The 21,147-nt window shown below is 49.1% G+C and overlaps 1 protein-coding gene across 6 annotated transcripts in view; it reads left to right on the forward strand.

Moving 5' to 3' along the window:
- The window catches only part of CDH23 (cadherin-related 23), a 175,373-nt gene that overhangs the window by 30,506 nt on the left and 123,720 nt on the right, over window positions 1-21,147 (forward strand). For 5 of the 6 annotated variants that reach the window (XM_017746348.1, XM_017746349.1, XM_017746350.1 and 2 more), the window contains exons 4-5: window positions 13-60; window positions 257-349. The exons of the other annotated variant lie outside the window; for it this stretch is intronic. In XM_017746348.1, the coding sequence (XP_017601837.1) occupies window positions 13-60; window positions 257-349 (141 nt within the window). The remainder of the gene's footprint in view (window positions 1-12; window positions 61-256; window positions 350-21,147) is intronic. 6 annotated transcript variants of the gene reach the window in all.

A 21,147-nucleotide genomic window follows, 5' to 3' on the forward strand; every position in this document is an offset into this window, starting at 1 on the left:
TTTCCCTTTCAGACTAAGTCAGAATTCACGGTTGAATTTTCTGTCAGTGACAGCCAAGGGGTGAGTGTGACTTCTCATTTCATGGTCTGTGGCACGGACTGAGGGGAGCAGGGGGTGTGGGTCACTGCGGGCCCTTCTGCACCAGGGGAGAGGGGTCACCCCTTGGCCCAAAGCCCAAAACCACGGCCACAATCTGGCTTTAGGCTCTAAATCCACACATAAAGCTGACACCCTGCTGTTGTCCTTGGGCCCACAGGTGATCAAAGGGACAGTCAACATCCAAGTCGGAGACGTGAACGACAATGCCCCACAGTTCCACAACCAGCCCTACAGTGTCCGCATCCCAGAGGTAGGGATCATCTCTGCCTGGCTTCTGGCTCTTCCCTCGGTGGCCATTTGTGCTCTCTGGTTGCCACCACAGAGCTGGCCACTGGTGTACAGGGGTTGTCCTCCTGCCCTGGACCCTCATGAGGTTGCAGGAGGATGAGAATTCTGGAAGCTACTGCCTGAAAATCAGCAGAAGCTAAGTGTTTTGGGTGTTGGGGGAAGGAGGAGGAAGAGGAGATGTGGAGCTTTGGTGGCATCTTTCCCATGACAAATGGGAAGTTTGCAAATGAGCGTAGATGAGAGTCTGTGTCTTGTTCTCTTCCTTGGAGCTGGGGGGATGTGCAGCTCTTGTCACAGTGCTGACCTGAGGCAGGACCAAATATGTCTCTAAATGCCTGAATTCCAGCAAAGGCTTCTGCCCTGGCTGGTGATTTCCTTTAACAGCTCCCTAGCAGGACTTGTCCCGTGATGTCCCTGGAATAGAATAGGTGGGAAAGGACCCCAGGAGTTCATGTGGCTCAAGCTCCCACTTATCCAGCGAGAATTTTCATGTTAGATCAGGTTGCTTAGGGCTTTATCCAGCCAAGTGTTGAATATCCCCAAGGACAGAGTTTCCACAACCTTCTGCTGCTCTCTGTGCTGGCCACTGCAAGGGAGGTGACATCTACTCATCCGTCAGGGAGAGCTTCTGCACCTGCAGCCTGACTTGGCCAGGAATTTACAGGTCTGATGTGAATTTAGGCATTAAAGCTGTGGCTTCTGGTGCCAGGAGGAGGAGGTCAGGGTATTTAATTTGAAACAGGGAGTCAGTAGGGCATTTGACATCTTCTAGTGGAGGAAACCTCTTCCTCTTGCACCACAGTGCCAGGGCAGAGCAGTTTTTCCCAGACTGTTCCTTGGGGTGTGGGTGAGGTCCTGTGCACTGTGTGTGTGAAATGAAGCAGCTTTGGTAACTGAGAGGTGCAAACGATTGTGTTACCAGGGTGTATTTAATATTCCTGCGGCTGCTGCCTGCCGTGCTGGGCTTTGATCCCTTCCAGTCCCTCTGCTGCGAGGGTGAGGTTTCTTCATTACAGCTGCTTGTGATGTACGAGTGGGGAGTTGGAGTCTCATCTTTGCACCAAGTCATCTGAAACCTCCCTGTGAGAATGACACTGGGTCAGAGGCACTTCTGCTGCTCTTGAGAGCATGAGTGGTAGCAAAACCCACACGAGGTGCTCCTGCCTTCTGCTCAGGACTCTGGAGCTGGCGGGTGGCTGTCGTGCCTTGCTGCTGCTGCTCCCGGTCATGCTCTGCCTGCAGAGGTCTGTAAAGCAAAAGCAATGGCAGTGGGATGGGAGGAGAACAGTCTCCTCTCCCCTGCCCTCAGATTTACCTCTGGTTTTGCTATTATCTGCCCTTCATGTGAAGAGATGGAAATGGGTTTCCATGACTCCCCTGGGAATCGGGACTGTTAAGTAACAGTTTTTTATGTACCTGGAGTATCTGTGCCACATCTCTTCTTGCTGATGGCTTCTGTCCTGAGAGCCAATTTGCAAAGTGGTCTTCCCCATTTCCAATATTAACCTGTGCCCAGCTTGGGGTCCTGGTTTGGAATCATAGAACCTTACAGTCACAGAATGGTTTGGGCTGGAAAGGACCTTAAAAGCTCCACTAGTTCAGCCCCTGCCATGGCAGGGACACCTTCCACTGGTTGCTCCAAGCCCTGTCCAAACCAGCTTTGAACACTTCCAGGGATGGAGCGGCCACAGCTTCTCTGGGCAGCCTCTGCCAGGGCCTCACCACCCTCACAGGGAAGAATTTCTTCCTAATACCTCATTTAAGCCTCCTCTCTTGCAGTTGAAACCCATTCCCCTGTATCCGATTACTCCATGCCCTCATATGTAGAAAATTAGGTCTGGCTGAGGAAGGGGAACTGCAGGCAGGTGATCTGGACAAAAAAGTATTTAAAAGAAGAAGAGGCTGAACCTTAGAGTCCCTCTGTGCCATATCACAGTGTTTTGCATGTGAGATTCGGTTCTGCTGGGAAGGATTTCCAGGACTGCCTGGTGGTTTGGGGTGCAGCAAGCCCGGTGTTCCCCCGGTGCAGCCACTGAGCACTTGGCCTTCGGATCTGTGCTCTTCTGGAGGTTGGCCTAATCTAATTATAAGGCAGCGTGTGCCAGCTTCCAGTTTCTATCCATGATCTTTAACCAAGGGCACTGATCAGAGGTAATGAGGCACAAACGTGTTGCTCTGCCAGCATCCTGAAGGCACTCCTGTTCTTTTGCCAGGGAAGAGAGAGCCTTGCTTTACCAGGCACTGTGACAGCAGGGGATGGGGTCTCACCACCTAAAGAGGACCCTCCAAGGGCTACAGCGCGTTGGAGATGTCAGCAATAGACATTTTCTGTGCGTGGTGGCACGGCTCTCAAGGAGGAGATGTGCACTTGGCTTTGAGACCTGTGCTGAGCCACAGGTTTTCCCTGTTGCTTGTTCATGAGTACTCAAAGCTGGAGGTGATGTGGCATGGAAATGTGGCAGGGGACACGTGGGGAGCTGCTGAGGCTGGGGAACCAGCCGTGGTGAGGGATGTCGGGTCACCCCATGCTCCAGACAGCTTGAGGGTGAGCAGCGAGGGCACAGGTACCAAAATCCACCTCAAAGAGCACCCAGCACAAATCAAAGGGCCTGTGGATAATGAATGAAGAGGGGCTGGAGCTTGGAGAAAGAGAAGAGGCTAGTGTGGTTTTCAATAGACTGGCTCTGTGCAGATTTGGCAGCTAATGAGGGTTTTTCTCTTTTTAATTTTGAGATAAATGGATGTATGGATTTGCAGTTGTCGTAGCTAATGGAGCAGCAACCGAAGGGCTATTTAAACCTCGCTGCTATTGTGTGGCACTTGGAAAGTCAAAAGAAGAGTGTGCATAAATAAATGGAACATGAAGTAAACTGACCTTTAAAAACAATACTGCCTCTAAATACCCATCCTGGTGTTATACGCGGTCTGCTTGGTGTGAGAATGGGAATTTATTTGGGCATGGGCTGTGGACTGTGTTCCCTCTCTGATGTGGGAAGGGAGGGAGAAGATGCACCACAGCAGCTCTGAATGCCCTGACCGGGGGCTGCTGGAGTGGCACTGGTCCTCTGTGCTCGCTGTGTGTTAATCTCATCCCTGGAATAGCTGCAGGGGGCCCCGTGCCGGGAGAGGGATGTTGCTCCAGCGTAATCGTCCGTCCCGTCTGGGCAAGGGCACCCCGTGCTTTGCTTGTCAAAAAGCAACGAGGCGGGGCAGGCGCTCTCAATTCTGCAAAGAAAAGGGGAATCCTGCTAGAATTGGCAACTTAATTCACCAAGCTGGCCCCGACAGAGCTCATTAAGTTCCCGTGTATTCATTTCAGGCTAATGGCTGTCATGCTGGCTGCTGTTTGATTTGCCGTAATAGACTTTTATGGCTTTCCAGTTTGCGAAGATGTGCATGCCCGTGGCTGTGCCCCGTGGTGCTGCTGTAGTACATTAGTTAGCTGCTCGTGTGCTTGCTACTCTGACCTTCAGGGTTTGTTCTCCTCTTGGATGCATCCCTTGCACTTCATCTCCTGCTCACAGCCTCTTTTTTACCCCCCTCACCCAACCCCAGGGTACCACTTTTCTGGGAATCTCAGGGTTTTGGCTTTTAAACAAGGAGAAATCTATTGCCAAGCCTGTGGCAGGCTCTTGTGGCCATGCCTCAGTTTCTGACAAGTCCAATCTGCTTTATCTGACCTTTTTTCTGTTTGGCTGGATCCGTAGGGAACTCAGAGTTGTTGGATTGTCATGGTTCAATGCTTTTAGGTGAAGTAAGCAAGTGGAGAGGAGCCAAGCCCCTCTTTGTGGTTTTGTGGTACCTGGTGTGATGGTGAGGTCAGGGTGGAGTGTTCCCCCGGGGTGCCTGCTGGGTGTTCTGTCCCAGTTCCAAGCAGGAGCCCTTCTGGGGCTTCCACACAGCTTTCTGTTTGCCTTCAACTCTGGGGGCAGTGGTGGAGTCACCATCCCTGGAGAGAATGGGCACTTGGGGACGTGGTTCAGTGGTGGCCCTGGCAATGCTGGGAGAATGGTTGAACTCAGTGATCCTAGAGGGCTTTTCCAACCTAAGCTATACTATGAAGTGAACAAACTTCAAGTCTAGTACCTCCTTGGGAAAAGCTGTTTTCCCCTATAAGCCCTCAATATCCTGAGCTTGCTGATCAAGTTCAAACCATCTGTGGCCTTCTCTTGGCCTTGGAGCATCAGCAGTTCTGCCACGCTCTCAGAAAGGTCATTTAATTGTTGGTTTCTTTGCTGATGGTTTCCACTGGAGTTTTCTCTCCTTTTGTGCTCTCCCCGCCTCATTCCTTCTGTTATATTTATAACACACCAAGTGATTTATGAAGTGATATGTATTATATCTTGAGGTTACACCCCCTCATCCCTGGAAGTGTTCAGGGGCAGGGTTGGAAGTGCAACCTGGTCTAGTGGAAGGTGTCAGTGGCAGGGGGTTGGAACTAGATGGTCTTTAATGGACCTTTCAACCCAAACCATTCCATGATTCTATGATCTTCCAGCAAAATGCTCGGTACTGGGCCAGAGATTGCAATGCAGCACCTCAGTCATTCATGAAATCACAGCTGCACCACAAGAAAAGTACCTGTAACTTCACAAGGACACAGGACTTATAAAGAGTTCTGCTCTCAGATTTGTAACCAAAACCCTCTGCCTTGGGAATGTGCTCATCTCGTCCTGAATTCAAGCAAGCACCAGTAAAGAGGCAGGGCTGTGGGAAAGGAGTTTAAACATGGAAAGGAAAGTTTCTGGTCTGCACGCAGCAGTGTTGAAGCAACCACAGTCCAGCTTGCAGGTGTCTTATCTCCTGAGCTTACCCCTGATATGCCAATTTATTTTAATTGGGAGGCAGGCAGGCACTCGCCATCAGCAGCAGTCCCTTCTGCTCCGGGAGCAGCCTTTGGGATTGAGCCTTCACAAGCTGCTGGACACCATTTCCATCCTTAGTATGGGGGGGTAGCTGAAATTGTGGCTTTTATGATGTCTTTTTCTTAATTGTGCAGAAAGGTATTTGGCAGGGAAGGGGAAGAGGAAGGAGGGTAGCGTTGCTGCCCTGTCCCATTGCACAGCCTGGAACCAGACTGTGCTACACAGTGAGCAGGGGCAGGGAGGAGCAGAGAAAGGCCCAAAAGCCCTTGCTGTAATTAAAATTATTATTTTGCTTTAAGGGTAATAATGTCAGTAATTACATCAGTTTCCCTGCCATCCTGCCGGGGAGTCTTCAGGGGCTCGTATAATTCTATTGCCATGGCTCGAGGCCTGATGCTGCGCATACAAAGCAGCTGCCACGAGCTGAGCTCCCCCTCAGCTGCATTAGCTATTCCCTTGCACGCTCCCAGACACCTTCTGGGGCTTTTTTTCCTCCCCTCCTTTAAATAAAGAGCCTTTACATGGGAAGTGATGATAACAGAGCTGATAAGGAAGATGTTCCTACCACATTACAAAAATGTTCTATAATCATTGCTGGCTGCTTTCCTTCCTCATTGCTTTTTTCTTTTTCCTTTCACTCATTGTTTTCCTTCTCTCCTTATCCCTGTGTTTCCATGTGGAGTTTAGAACTGAACAAATAATTTACAGTGAATAAATTATCCCCCAAATCCAGCCTTCCCTTCCTTCTGCCACTTTGAGCGTGCAAAATTTGCAAGTGTCTTCTTGAACTTCTCCTCAGCGAATTGGATGCAGTTTAAAAAAATTATTTATTTCTTGTGTTTTGTTGTTTTTGAAACTTCCTGGAAAGGCAGCAAGTGACGTAGTGAGTTATTGAAGCTGTGTTCATTAAGCACTGTTGGACAGAAAAGCTGGTTCTCGTTCCTGGGTTGATCAAGCACTTCCATCTCTCCTCCAACCTGGCATCCCATTGGCATGCCCAGTGCTGGTGATCTCTCACCTCCAGTGCCTGTTGGAGAAATAGGAAGTGGGGATATGACTGGTTTTTGCTGTAGCAAGAGAGTCTCTGTTGCACAGGTATTTGGTGATAATCTGCAGTGGGTGAAACACCTCCCAAACTTCCTGGACACCCTCAGTTCTAATGGTGTTTATTGTTGCTTCCCACGTACAAGCAAAACATAAATGGGCCAGGAAGTGCAGGCCCTGTCTTGGGCTTTCCTTCTGGCTTTGGGATGCTAGCAGTGTCTTCAGGCAAGAGCTTGGAAGCACAGCAGGCACCAGCTGTCATCTTCTCCCTGCTTTTTTCCACCATGACTGGAGAAAAGCACTTAAAACAGACTGCAGTGCATAGAATAAAACACGGGGTTGGGGCTGAAGGGTTTGCACAGCTGATGTTGTAGATGTCAGAATCCTAGAATGGTTTGTGTTGGAAGGGATATTTAAAGGTCATTTAGTCCATCCCTCTGCCATGGGCAGGGACACCTTCCACTAGACCAGGTTGCTCCAAGCTCTGTCCAACCTGGCCTGGAACACTGCCAGGGATGGGACAGCCACAGCTTCTCTGGGCACTCTGTGCCTGCCCACCCTCATTTTAAACAACTTTTTTCTTTGAAGCTGTGACCAAGTAGGTGCTCAGACCTCAAGCATCATTCCCTCTGAAGGTCATCTGGGTGCAAGTTTTTGTTGTTACTGCTGATGTGTTTGCTGTGACATCAGAGGGGCTCGAGTGATGTCCTAGGAGAAAGAAAGCATCCACTGTCCCTTGTCTGGATTCACCAGTGAACAGGAGACCCTGGTCCTTTAATACACGTGACTGAGGAGTGAAATGAGAGATGCAACAGAAACTACTGGGGCGGAAAACTCCAAATGGCGTGGAAGTAATGTGTAAAGTGTCCTGGAGATAACAGTCATTTCCACCAGGCAAAACTTGGGCTCTTTCTGGAAGGGTACTGCAGCAAAGCAGGGGGCAGCCTGAAAAGTAGAAATAGTCGTCCTGTTCTGGCCAGTGTAGTGCTGGGCAGGACATGGCGGATGGGGAAAAGCAGAAAGGGGGGAAAACAGCAGATTTTGAGAGGAAAGGGAAGCCTGTGTGGGGCAGCAAGTAATTCAGTGCCTCTGTGGAGGAGCTGTCATGCTGGGAAATTAGGAAATTATCTTGAGGAAGGGAAAGTGTACAGCAACATTCTGAGTGAGGAGAACACAGGCAAAGGGGGGCAAGGTAACTTGGAGAAATCAGTAATCATTCCTTGTGGAAGAAAGGGGAACAAGGAAAACATCCTCACTCCCCAAGCTCCTTCGCATGGGTGCTGAGGGCACGTATCTGCTGATTTCATAGCTCTGATGGGTCTGTCTCAGTGTCATCCTGGAGGTCAGGACAATGTCTGAGCTTAGAATGGCTACTGCCAAGCGATGGTGGCTCCTCAGGATCCTGCTGGCAGTGAGTTGCTGAGACCACGCATGTTCCTCTGGAGCAGAAAGAGTGGTTTGTGGTCCCACTGCACTTCCTGCTGCAGGAGCAGCTTAGGCCTGGGCTGGAAGGTCTCTTTTCCAGGGGACGTTCCAGCCCAGCCCTTTCAGTGTAATTACACTTACACATCTGTGTAGCAGATGGCTTCAAGGTCTCTTCCCTGTCCCTGGCAGGAGGAAGGGCTCTGTGCTGCCGGGAACAGAGGAGTGAGGAGGGAATGAATGTGACCTGCTGGCAATTAGTTTTGTTTTATCTCCCTTTCCTCTGGTCACCATCTTCTCCCAGAAGCCTGGGTTGTAACTTATTATCTCATGCCAGCCAGCAAAAGCTGCATTCTCTCCCCTCACATCCCTGTTTTGTTTACCGCCCTCTCTGTACTTCACCTTTGGAGTTGGCAGCAGGACCGTGCCTGGATGTAGGAATGGTTTTTAACTTGTTCAGGCAGTGAAGGCGCCGTCTGAGTGGCAACTGCTCCATGCCAGGAAGCAAAAAACCCATCACTGAAAGTATATTTAATGTTTTTTACCCATTAAATCATGCAGTTTGTTGGTTTAGGCTTCTTTTTCAGTCACAGCACCTAAATTAAGGGATGATTAAGGTTGTGCTGAAAGGCGCTGTGTGAGGGACGCAGGAATTTTGGGGTCCAGGCTCTTTTCCACCTGCAGTAACCAAGATCAGCAGCAGATCTATGAGGTGGGTGCACATTAGCATCCTCACTCTGTGCAGCACGGGAATGTGAAGCTGCAGCTGGCACAAGAGGCACTTTTTTCAATAAAAACACCATTTTTAATTAAGATGGAAATATTTAGGGAAAATGTTGCCATTTTGACAGCAAAGCTGGGGAGAAATGCATTTCAAAAGAACCATAAAAATCGCTCTTGCAATAGATTCATTCCAATTTCTTCTTGAGAATTGCATTTTGTGTTTTATTAGTTTGTAATGTGTCAGTGACAGTCATGTATAATAAGCTTTCTACTGCTGGTCAAACTTCGTGGTAAAATAATAGACTAAATCAGTCTCTCTATAAGTTTTTAAAATATTTATGTGTGAACTAAACTGTTTGTATCACTTTCAAACTATTTTCATTACAAATGGAGGGATTTTGATCTAAGTAGAAGTTTCAATCAGAATTAGGCAGCCATTACTTAATTTCAACCGTTAATTGCTGTGGGAACTTAAAATGTGGTTGATTTATTTTGTCAGCACAAATAATGGAGAGAGCAGGGAGAGTGCATAGAGGGTTCAAGGCAATTTTGGTTCAAGGAGAAAAAAATGGGGAGGTTTTAGTTTTGGGGATTTGCTTTATGGGAGATTTGTAAAACATTTATTTGTTTTTCTGAGACAGGATGCAAACCCAGTGTGGGTGAAAAAGGAGAGGTGGTCACGGCTGTCACATTGTGTAGGTTGATGGTTGCTTGTCCCTCTTTTTCCAGGAAATTGAGCTGTGTGCTGGGTTTGGCCACATCTCTGGGCTCAGGTGAATGGTTATACCAACAACTGCCTTGTTTTTCAAACCTTGCCTTGCCTTTCATTGTGGTGATATGTTGCTTCCTTAGGCTTGTCCTGCAATTCTAAACCGGAAAGGGTAATGGGAAGGAGTGAAGGGAGAAGAGGAGGTATTGGTGAAGTCAGCCACCTCTTGCCCAGCCTGTGTGTGATTAATCTCAGTCACTCACACATGTTTGGAGGCACCTCCTGACCTGGATGTGCCGGGATGGCCACCAACACTACCTTCAAACTGGTGCTTCAGAAGGAAAACAGGAGTTTGTAACTGATAGGCTGGTATGCTCATCAGGGGATGCTTTCTTAGCACTTCTCTTAGTAAATCTTTATTTAGAGGTAAGTTGAGAGCCTGGTTTTCCGACCTGTGGAAAAAGAGGGATGTACCCATGCTCCATCCCATAACCAGAGTTGGATGAACACACTGAAAGGGGAATAATTTTTACTGCCTATGTGATTTGGATGACCCCAAATCTACCTGGGTCAGGAGCTACTGTGCCAGTGCTTGGAAAATCACTTTATTAAATGTGGTGGAAATGCACAGCCAGATGTGTGTCTGCAGATTCCTCAGCCTCCCAGGAGAAAACGCCCCAGGATCTGCTGCCCATGCCTTGCCTTAGGGGGGCTGAGAGGGTTAAAGCACAGTGTTGTTCCACTGCAGTGAACAGCTGATGGCCTGTGTAACATCGAGGGGTTTTTGGCTGGTTGGGGAAATAGCAGGACATGTGGATGTTTTGTTTTCCTGTGTATAACTCACGCCTGTGGGGAAAGAAATTCTGCAAAGAGGCTGTGCCTGCTGGTGTGAGCCCCACGAGGATTGTGGCACTGCAAATCGCCCCAGTCCTTGCAGTCATCAGGGAAACGGGTGTCGGGGAGAAAGGCCAGGAGTTGTGCAGGTGGGGATCTCTGCCCTGTGGGACACAGTCGTGGCATTGCCTCTGAGCACACCTGCAAGGTCCTGCTGGGGCCTGAGGACTGCCTGAGCTTCAGGAGGAGGGCTGGGAGAATGCTGGAAGCCTGGATCCTCCTCCAGTGATAGGGATCACCACCAGCCTGGTGTCCCACCATGTCACAGGGCTTCACTGCAAGGCTTTCCCTTGGCCGCCTCCTTTCTGAGGGCCTCGAACACAAGACCTGCCCTGTCTGAAGGGCAGTTTTCCCAGCAAGGTTGTACCTCCAGAGCGTGTGCTCCATCATCTGTCCCTTGTTACCACCTCAATGTCTCGCTGTGCGCTCACACGTCACCATTGATCTGCCCGATGTTGGGAGGAGGTCAGCTCTCCTCCAGCAGGCAGCAAACCTATTTCTCACCCGGTTGTACAAAGCGGTGAGTGCTTCACCACCTTCTTTTCTTACGATGGCACCTCTGAAAAAGAGTGTCTGCACTTTGCTGGCCCATGTCTGTGGGGTGGATGGGGTGTTTGGTGGCCCAGATGCTTGCACCTAACACCAAGGAGCCTGATCCCCATATGTTTTGGGCTTGGGAGTGGCAAGCAGAGGCTGGAAGAAGAGCAAGGAGGAGCCACATAAATGGTAGCTGGTGAGGAGAGGAGAAGCAACCTCAAGGAGATCTTTGGGAAAGGCAGGCAGCAGGGACAGGGGAGCGGAGCCTCACCTCCCTTCTGCACGTTTGAGCTTGAGGCTGGGCTTCAGCAGGCAGGCTTTATTTGGGGGGGATCGGCTTAAAAAGCCTCACCGGAGCGTTATGGAATTGGAATGTTGAAGGGTAATTGAGCTGAAAGCCATTCTCCTCCCGCAGCCCGCGCAGCGGGACCCGCTCAGGCGTCCTCGAATGCCAGCCTGGAATCCTGCTGGAAGAGTGGGAGCTGGGGTGCACCCTCTGAGCAGGAGGTGGGCATTAAAGGGGTGTTGCAGAGGAGAAGCCACACTAGTGATAGATGAAGATGCAGGTTTTTCTATTTTACAGAAAGGTAGAGAGGTTCCTGAGTTGCAGTCTCCTTCCTTGCAGGTACTGGCCCACTCTGAGTGCGTCCCTGCAGCTCAGGTGCCCTGTGTCCTTCTGTGGTCACATCCTCTAGCTGTCCCCCTTCACCACTCAGAGCTCCACCAAGCAGCCCCGTGCTTTCTGCTTGTGATGCCCATTAGGAAAATGCCACCCACACACAGAGAGATGCTCCAGAGCACTCACTGGGATGGCCAAATGGGTCATATTTTGGAATAATCAGAAGAAGTAGATTAATAAAAAACTTAACAAAAAGAGGAGCGTGGCTAGTCAGGGTGGATGTAATCTTTAAACACAAAAGTGAGGTTTTAGTCACTGTCCCTTGTCTCTCTAGTCCTGGGAGTTTGTGGAAGGGACAGGGGCTTGGAGAGCTGCTGGTGCAGCCCCAAGTAGGGGATTAGAGAAGACCCCTCCAGTTCGGACCCCAGCACAACAATGGTGTGGGATGCTCAGCCCAGTTGTGTACCCTGTCATGTATTATTGATTGCTGAACAGGCACAGTTAAGTGCCTCTCATTAATATTTGTTTTGGTATTTTCCCTGAATTCCGATGAGTGGAGGAGATGCTGCTTATCTCTCTCCTGCAGGTTTTCTTTCTAGAGGATTCCTCTGGCTGGTGACAAACCTGGGCTCTGTAGCCCTCGGGATGAGGGATGAGTTAGTAGCTGACACAAAATCTTGGGAACTCTGCAGAAAGAAAGCAAGGAGGCAAAATTAGCACAAAATTAAGGGGTAAAAATGCTCTGCTCACATCGTCCAGATGAAATATGGAATTCTAGACTCACCTGTCTTTGTAAATGTCTTACAAGGGATGCTCTGGGCAAGTAGGTGTGCTGACCAACCTTTGAAATGAATGAGTAAGGAGGAATGGTGGGATGTGGAGCAGGCAGCCGGGGACTGCTTCTCAGTGCTCATGGAGCTGGTTTTGAGGTTTCAGATTGAGAGCGGAGGCTGTGGCCAGTGGACATGTTCATAGTTTGGACTGGAAGGGACCTTAAAGCTCGTCTTGTTCCAATCCCCTGCCCTGGGCAGGGACACCTCCCACTATCCCAGGTGGCTCCAAGTCCCATCCAACCTGGCCTTGGACGCTTCCAGGGATGGGGCAGCCACAGCTGCTGTGGGCAGGCTGTTCCACTGCCTCTGTCTTTCTAGGTGATCTGTGTTCTTATTTCTCTCCTCCATCCCTAACCCCACTGTGGGCTGATGACTCTTCCATTTACCTTCTGCCCCCTTTTCCCAGGCAACACACAACAGCCACATGGACTGAATTGTAGGGTTATGACCAGTTTCTCTCATCAACTCAGACACTGAAAGGGATTTCTGAAACTTGCTTAAATAGGGCAAAGCACTTTTTCTTTCTGTCTTGTATAATAACGCCTTGTTTGTTAGGCTTGACTTAACTGCGACTGGCCCACCCAAAGCCATTGAAATGATTCTGAGCTGCAGTTTCTGCCTGCTCAGGCTGTGCTCCCAGGCACTTTAGGTGCAGCTCCTGAAATGAAAGATTTCTGGTGTGCCCAAAGGCAGTGAAGAGAGCTATTTTAATGTGGTTGCTTCTCCAGCTTTTCAACGGAGAGTTGGGTTCAGGTTCTGCTCTGAAGTGATATTAGAGTCTATGGAGCATGAGAGACTGCATTTGTTTGTGGGTTACGAATGAAGACCTGTCAAAAACCTTTTTAAGCAGTGACAGAACTTTTATTTTTCATGATACATTTAACTTTTGAGGGCTTTGCCTCCCAATGAGGCTTGGCTCTTTCCTGTCTCCCTTTCTATGAGTTTGGAAAAAGACGATTGGCAAAAGTTGCTCTTCTCTTTTTCAATCTGCCTCCCCATCCATTTGGTGGGGTGTTGGATCCCATGGGATGCTCTTGCTTCTGGAAAATGGTGTGGCCAGGAATGAAGGGGGTGGCAACACTGGGGGAGAGGGGGACTGGAACATGGAGCCCTCCTTGTGCTTGAAGCAGGTGCTCCACCAGCTTCTCATGGGCAAAGGATGCAGGTTATTGCCATCGATTTGGTGTTGAGCTGTTTTGCAAAGGATAAATGTGTTTATAGGATTTCTATCCTTTTGTTGTAAGAAGTAGGGTGCCATTCCCAGACACAGGAGTTTGCTAAAAGAGTGTCACATCAGTTCTTCATCACTGTGTTTGGTGTTGCAGCCCCATTCCGAGGTGCAGGTGGTGTGTGAAACATGGTGTTGCTCCTTGCTGTCTGCTGCAACTCAGCCTTTTACTCAGTGCAGGCTCTGGACAGGCACTGGGAAGCTGGTTTCAGACCCCATCCCTCGCTTTGTGTGCTTCCAGACATATCCATGGCTTCCATCTGAGCGTCTGAAACATCTGCCTGGCTGTGGGTTTAGAAATACGACACAACCGGACATGTACAGAGTTAAAAAGGGTTGTCAGAGCTGATGGGATTGCAGGGTTTTTTGCCTCCCTTCAGTCTCAGCTCAAGAGTTGTCTTAAAGCATTTGTGGGGAAGGTAAGCGCTTGTCACAACCAGTGTTTTTGTGTAAGCTCGGGAATGTGAGCTCTCCCCTCTCCATCCAGGAGGATGGGAGATGCCAGGAAGTGGGCTGGTGGGTGTCAGCCTTGATGCAGAGAGGTCTCCTGGTTTAGGTCCTTCTGCATCAGGGCTATGGGGAGGATTCACAAGGATTTTCCTCCCATTTGTAGGCACAGGTGGTGTCATGGCCTTAGTGGGACTGGTTGGTGTCAGAAACCCAGAGAGCTGCCAGGCGCCCTGGCAGGGGGTGAGGAGGAGGAGCAGGAAGGAAAGAGAGGAGCTGCATGGCTTTCATGGAAATAAATCTGCCTGCAAGGACCAAAGGACCTCACTTACAGGGAAGGAAGAGAAACATGCTCTTGAGTGTTTTGGGGGATTTTAGTGATCCAGTGGGAGTCCTTGGAGAGGAAGCGGTAGTGCTGACACGTGGTGGTTGCCTGGAGCTCCCAGACAGTCTGAGACAAGGTTTTAATTAACTCATTCTTCTCACATCTAAAGTTCATTTATTTCAGTTTACTTAGACATCTGCTTTTTCCTCTCCTTTTTCCTTGGGCAACGGGTGGGAATCCCTTGGCTCTGGAGTTGAGGGAGCTGCTCCTGCTGCCCACCCACCATGTGCCACCAGGGCAGGGAGGGTTAGGCACGTCCAGGACTGCTGGGGTGCCCCGGCAGCATTTCTGCTCAGCTGCAGCTTGTCGAGGTGCAGGAGGGATGGCCAGGTGTGTTTCATTCTGGGCAGTGGAGAGGCAGCACTGACTCCTGATTTCCATCCTCCAGAGGCTGTGAGTACCAGCTGCTCATGCCCAATTCCATGGAGCGTCCCTGCTTCAAAAACTGCTCCTTTCCCTGTTTTTCCCCCAAGTTCCTTTGATACTGATTGCCGAATCATTAGCAGAGTAGATCTTGCTTGTTTCCAGCTTGGCAGGTCAGGCCTGTCCCCAAAGACCCCCTGTCTTTGGGATCCTGTAGACTACAGACCTGTCCCAGTGCTTCAGAGCCTATTCCTTGGAGGTTGTATATTCTCTGCCCTAATGGTGGAGGACGCCAAATATTTTCCCTCCACTCTTCCTTACTGTGTTTTTCCAGCAGGGATTTCTCTCACCAAGCTTGTTGTGGGCCATACATTTTGAGTTGGCACACTGAAAGTGCTTTCATTTAATACATCTTTTATCAGGCTTGATTTTCTATTGCTTTCTCCTTTTGGGTGTGCTTGGGGGAATTTATTCTTTTTAACAGGTTTATTCCAGTGTCAGGTATTGGTTCTAAAAGGCTGGGGGTGGCGGGGGAGCGGGCTTTGATTTGTTGCATGGAAAATGCATTTGGCTTCTATTCCCTTCCTTGAACTGGGAGGAAGGGATGGAAAAGAGGAGGAAACGGAAACTTCTGCCTGTTCAGCAACAGCTTTCTCATCCTGTGTGTCTGTGTCATGCTTGCTTGTCTGCTGCTGTCACCAAAAGTTGGGTCCTGCAGAAACCTGATGCAGAGAAGGTGCCAGACCTCTCCTTGTATATTTTAAGTGGCACATCCCTAATCCTTGCAGGTGTCCCATGTTTGGCACAGTTTTCCACCTGCACGGAAGGTCTGCTCGCTGATGTTACTATTCCTGGTTGAGCTGTGCTGGTGTTCTCAGTTATAGTAGTACCTGTAGGAATAAGTACTTGTTCTTGTTGTGAAGGTGTGAAGACAGTGATTTTATTCACAGAAAATGTGTGAGATGGTTGAAGTCCCTCTGTGAGGACTAGGGGAATGGGGGCATGGAGCTAGGATGATTTTATTATTTTATTGTATTTCCTTTCAGTGCTATTTTCCCTTTATTTCTCCATTATGTTCCACAAGTCTCGGGTTTCTCATAAGCAGAACTAGAAGCAGGGATTTGGTTAAATCACTAGGCGGGATTAAATTGAGAAATACCCCCATACATCTCCCTTGCAGCTGAGGGCAAATTTAACCGCTGATTCCAAAGCTTCCAAAAATGGCTTTGTCTGAAAATGAATTTTGGCCTCTCAAAGTTCAAACATTTATCCTGAGCTAGAAATATACACAGATTTGCTCTCTAATTTAATAAAGCCATCCGAATAATATGATTTCTCCCATAACCATCATTTATGTTTCACAGCGAAATGATAATGAGAAAGTCATTAGAAGTAATAAACAAAACAAAACCCACACAGCAAATCCTTCACCGAGCCTGAAGGATGCAAAGAAGAGCAGCGTTTGAGTCTTAGGCCACAGAATGTTTGCCGGGTGCAGCTGTTTTGAAGGAGATGCATTCTTGGAACATTATTTTTGCTTGTTGCATTTTAATGGGGTTTTTTTGGCGGAGCAGGTGGGCACCGCTGAGGCATGGGAGCAGGTCTGCACTTGGGTTGGGTACTGCACCCGTGCCAAGCTGGCGTTGCTGCTTTCACCCCTTGGGGTTGGCTGCAATGGGTGATTAACAGGCTTCATTCTTCCCCCACCTCCAAAAAAATCCTCCTCCTTACCACAGCTTTGACAAGGTGCTTTTGTTTAAATTTCCTGCTTAAGTCTTGAACTGAGTACACAGAATGTGTTGACAACAAGAACCACATCCAGATATCAAAAGTGCTCATTTTAGCTTTTATTTATAGCTGTGTGTGCACTTTGGGCTGCAGCCTTAGCACACGCTTCTGGGTTATCCTCAGCCAGGTGACTTTTTCTTTGACTTCAGTGTTTTGCTCCAGTGGGTGTCTAGATTGGATATTAGGAAAAAATTCTTCACTGAAAGGGTTGTCAGGTTCTGGAATAGGCTGCCCAGGGCAGTGCTGGAGTCGCCATCCCTGAAGGGATTCACAAGATGTGTGGATGTGGCACTTGGGGACATGGGTGAGTAGTGGGCTTGGCAGTACCTGAAATATCCCACATTTGTTGCTGCTGGACGTTTATTCACTGCCTCTTATCCAGGCGTCAGGGGAGGGATAGGATTTTGGTAACAGCTCCTATCTCGTGCTTTACTGGGACTGTTGGGCTTCCTTACACGTCTCATTAATTGGTTTTTCAATTAGATGACTCCTTTTGTTGATTTTTCTGCTTTCAGAGTCACAACAAAGGTATGTGGACACAACACCCACCTTCCCATCACAGACAGGGGTGGGATGCTGGAGGAGGCAAGATTTAGTAGTGCAAAAGGCTCTGTAGCATGGCAGGAGCGGAGAGGAAGCAGTTTTCCCTTGCTGCCGCCATTTCTCAGCTCTTCCTTTCCTCTGCCCCTTATCCCTGGGCTTCCCCATCCTTCCAGATGCTGGAGGAGCTCCAAGGGCTGGCTGTGGCACTGCTGGTGCTGAGCCAGGTGTGCCAGAGCTTCTCTGGGCTGGGGGCTGCACGTGCAGCTCCATCTCTGCTCCTGTCCAAGAAGGGTAATACATCCTTAGTTTTTGACCCAAGCCAAGTACTAGCAAATAACTCCTCCAGTTAAACACAAAAGCTTTTCATTCTTCTTACTCTTAGTAGAAAATAAACATCAATAGAAGATGAAGGTTTTGGAGAGCATGTCTTGTGCCTTTTCCTGCTGTGGAGTCCACCTGATGACCTAAAGGGTGCAAACCAAGGCGTGTAACACCATTTTACCTTCCTTTGAGAAAGAAATGGTTCATCCGAACTGTCCCTGGGCAAACTCTTGCCTGCTGACATTTCAAAAATTGCTCTTTTAGGTTCCTCCGCACTCCATCCTTGCTTGTGCTTCTCTCTCCTCCTAAAAGAAAATCCTATCTATATTTTCACATTTGAAAAAAAAAGAAGACTTTAAATAAATAAATAACTGTGCACAGGCTGGAGCTGCACAGGAGTCAGAGAGGAAAGAGCTCTTCTGGTTTTCACTCCTTTTTCCTACCCAGATATGCTGTGAGCAATTGGTTCTCCCTTGGGAAAATGAGACTCCCAAGCCTCCTGGCTGCTCTCATCCAGGAGGAACTTTTGTATTTAAACATGCTTAGCACTAAGCTGAACATGAATTTCCCCCAAGCCACTGAAAGCAGCTTCCAGGCTGTATTTTCAGCAGCCTGTTCTTGCTGGTTGCATGAAACCTGTGGAAATCTGGAATGCCCAGAGGCATCCTTGTTTAAAATGAGCTCCCTCTTCGTGTCCAGAGGGCAGTCTTCATCTGGAGGTGCCTGAATTTGTGTTTTCCAAGAGACTGATCCTAAGGATAGTTTGGCAGGTGTACACCTGATGTATCAGGGAGAAGCAAAGTGATGTTGTTGTCCTGTGATGTTGTCTTGGCTGCTTGGGTGCTCGGTTGTCCCTGGGGAATGGGATGGCTGCTGTGGGTAACCAGCTCTCCTGGGGCTGAGAACTGAAGTCATCATCACTTGGGAGTGCTGGAGGAGATCCTGGTGGCTTCTCATGGCTTTGTGGAGAGGTGTAAAACAGATACACTCATCATTTTGGGGGAATGTCAGTGGTTCTGTAGGATGGACCTTATGTGTGGCTACAGTGTGGAAGAGTTGAGCAAAGCATGGAAATTGTGATTTTAAAAGTGCTGGTGGAACATGACTGCAGGGAATTGACAGATGTGGTTTGTTAATGACTGCAGAGGTGCTTTGGGTAAGAGGAATTACAACCCCATGTGTTCTCCTGTGGCCTCTCTTTCCTGCCTTTCTGAAGGAAATGCCAGTGCGGAGGCCAAAATGCCAGAGTTGGCTTTCCCTAAAATCCCTGTTGGGATGTTACCTGGCACTTCCAGGGGGCGCCAAGGGAAGCGGAGAGCTCCCTTTTGCAGCAGGGGGGCTCGGGAAGGTGGGGGATGATGGCACAGCCGTGTTTTGATGCCAGGCTTCGCCATTCCTGCCAAAGCATCCCCAGGTTGAAGGCACACCCTGGGAATGGGCCCGGCATCCTTCTGAAGGCAATTCTCATTCAGCCAGCAGTCGTTTGGAAATAGTCACTCATCAGGCACTTATGGATCTTTCAAGCCCCTTTCTCTCCCTAATAATCCCACCTCTTGGGACGTATTGATTCTCCACTGTCAGCTGCCTCTTGGTATTCCACAGTCTGTGTTAGTCCGTGGAAATTGCAGCGCTGTCATTTTCATGCAGCAATTACCTGCTCTTGATTCCTTTCATCCCCAGTCCTTTCCTGGAGATCTGAACTCTGTATTGACAAACCACCCTGGAAGAAAGACACGGGTCAGGCTTTGGGAAGAAGGCTCACACAACAAAAACTTTGGGGAGTTTCCCTGGGGTGTGATTGTCTCAAAGGCGCTCAGCCAGTTTTTGGGGGTTTTTTGGACATCCAACACAAGAGGGATGCTGTGGCTTCCCAGCCTCCAAATGTGACTTTATGCCTTGCTTTATGCACATGCCAAAAATGTAGGAAATTCTTCACCCGGCTTCTGGGCAAAGGATCAGCCTGGAGAGATGAGGGCAGCTGCTTTCCAAGTCATCCTCAATCCTCTGCTGGGGATTCCAGCACCTAGAGGGGCTCCAAGAGAGCTGGAGAGGAGCTTTTTACGGGGGCGTGGAGTGACATGACAAGGGGGAATGGCTTCCCACTGCCATAGGGCAGGGCTAGATGGGGTATTGGGAAGGAATTCTTCCCTGTGAGGGTGGGGAGGCCTTGGCACAGGGTGCCCAGAGAAGCTGTGGCTGCCCCTGGATCCCTGGATGTGTCCAAGGCCTGGTTGGACAGGGCTTGGAGCAGCATGGGATAGTGGAAGGTGTCCCTGCCCATGGCAGAGGTTTGGAATGAGATGAGCTTTAAGGTCCCTTCCAACCCAACCTATTCCATGATTCCCCTCACTCTCTAGAAGGTCATCATTTGATTTGAGGTTACGATTCACCCATCTGATGAGGAGAAGATTTGGGAATTGGTTTTAATCCCATTTTAGGTGATTTTTTTTTCTTTCTGGGTGAACAAAAGTTGAAGGAAAGGATGATTTGCAGCAGTGGGGTTTCCTTCAACCCTGTCTGCTGTGGCACAGGAACTGCAGCCCCCCAGGAGTGGCACTGAATTTGGCACAAAGTCACACCTCCAAACTCGAAGGCATTTTGTTATTAAACCAGCATGCCTGGGCAGTGAGGGCTCTCACTTGAACAGAATCCCCATTCTAGCAGAGAATAAATTAAAAAGCCAACTGGCCGCAGCTGCCTGAGGAGTACCGGGACCAGAGATAGGGCCAGAAGTCAGATAACAAACAGTGTCCAAAACTGCAGCGCCTGGTGCATGGCGTGAAATTAAAACCTTTTCTGCCTCCTCCTGCACGCTGTAACAAAACAGCTCCTGACACAGTCTGTCGGCACCAGGAGTGAAGAGGAGAATAATTAAATACGTAGAGGTTTTTGCATCTGAGGGAAAGGAAAGGATGAGGCTTTTGTGCCATGGACCTCAGTGTTTTGGTCCTGCAACTGGACTTAAGTTGGAAGGGTCTGTGGGCTGCCTTGCTACCCGGATGGGCAGGAATCTGCCATTATTCCCTTTTTTGTTGACTTTTCCTCTGAGTTTGGTCCCTCCACCTTCCCTGTTAGGCTCAGCAACAACCCTGGAATGTGCCTGTGTCATACTGGCAGTTCTCTCCCCAGACCTTCCTGGCTTTCCATCCCTTGGGAAGGACATTTCTCTGGAGTTACCATCCAGGAGTGATGAAGGGCGCAGCACTTTTTAATCAAAGTTACATTAGGTGAAGCTGATATTATTCACTCTGCTTTATTGCAGCTATTTTTATGCGGGGGTTAGAAGTTAATACTACCCAGTGAGCCTGGTTTTGCTGGATTCTGGCAAGCCCCAAAATCTATCAGCACATCCAGACAGTGCAGGAAAGAGCCCAAGCGAAAAACAAACTCGCTAGCTGAACTGGAAAAAAAAACCAAAACAGTCAAAAACCCAAGCCTTTTATAAAAACCAGACCCTTGATAATTGAGGGTCTGGTCTGGAAGGGCAAAACCCAGCCAGGACCATCAGCTGCAATCAGCAGAAGGATGAGCTTCTCCAATCAGCACAGGAAGGGGAGCGGGAGTCGTGGCAGGAGGGCTGAGGGGGGGGGGTGGGATGCAGGGTTAGTTTTTCCCTGCCTTGGCAAATGATCCTGGCTCTCTCCTGCTCCACAGCCACAGGTGATCAGGCTTGGTCTGATCCTGCCAGGGGGATGTCAGCACTTGGGAAAAGGCTGTGACTGAAGACAGTGCCTCAAAGGGAATGGTTTCAGCAAGGAAAGCTTTGCCGGGGTTATGTGGATTTAGGTCTGTCTGGGTTTGGGGTTTTTCCCCCCACTCAGGTAATGCCAAGGGTTTAAGTCATGTTAATTCCTTGGACCTGGCAAGGATGCTGGCAGAGCTGGGATCTCTTCTGCTGGTTGCAAGAAGATGTGGTGAGCTGGGAGAGGGAAGGAGGGAGTCATCCCTCTGTTTCTAGAAAAACCAGGACAGAAGCTGGTTTTTTCCTTCTCTGTTGTTTTCTCTCTCCTCCTTTCCCACCCTGTTCCTGTTCTTTAAC

This window comes from Corvus brachyrhynchos, unplaced genomic scaffold (assembly GCF_000691975.1).
Source record: "Corvus brachyrhynchos isolate BGI_N302 unplaced genomic scaffold, ASM69197v1 scaffold279, whole genome shotgun sequence".
NCBI lineage: Eukaryota > Metazoa > Chordata > Aves > Passeriformes > Corvidae > Corvus > Corvus brachyrhynchos.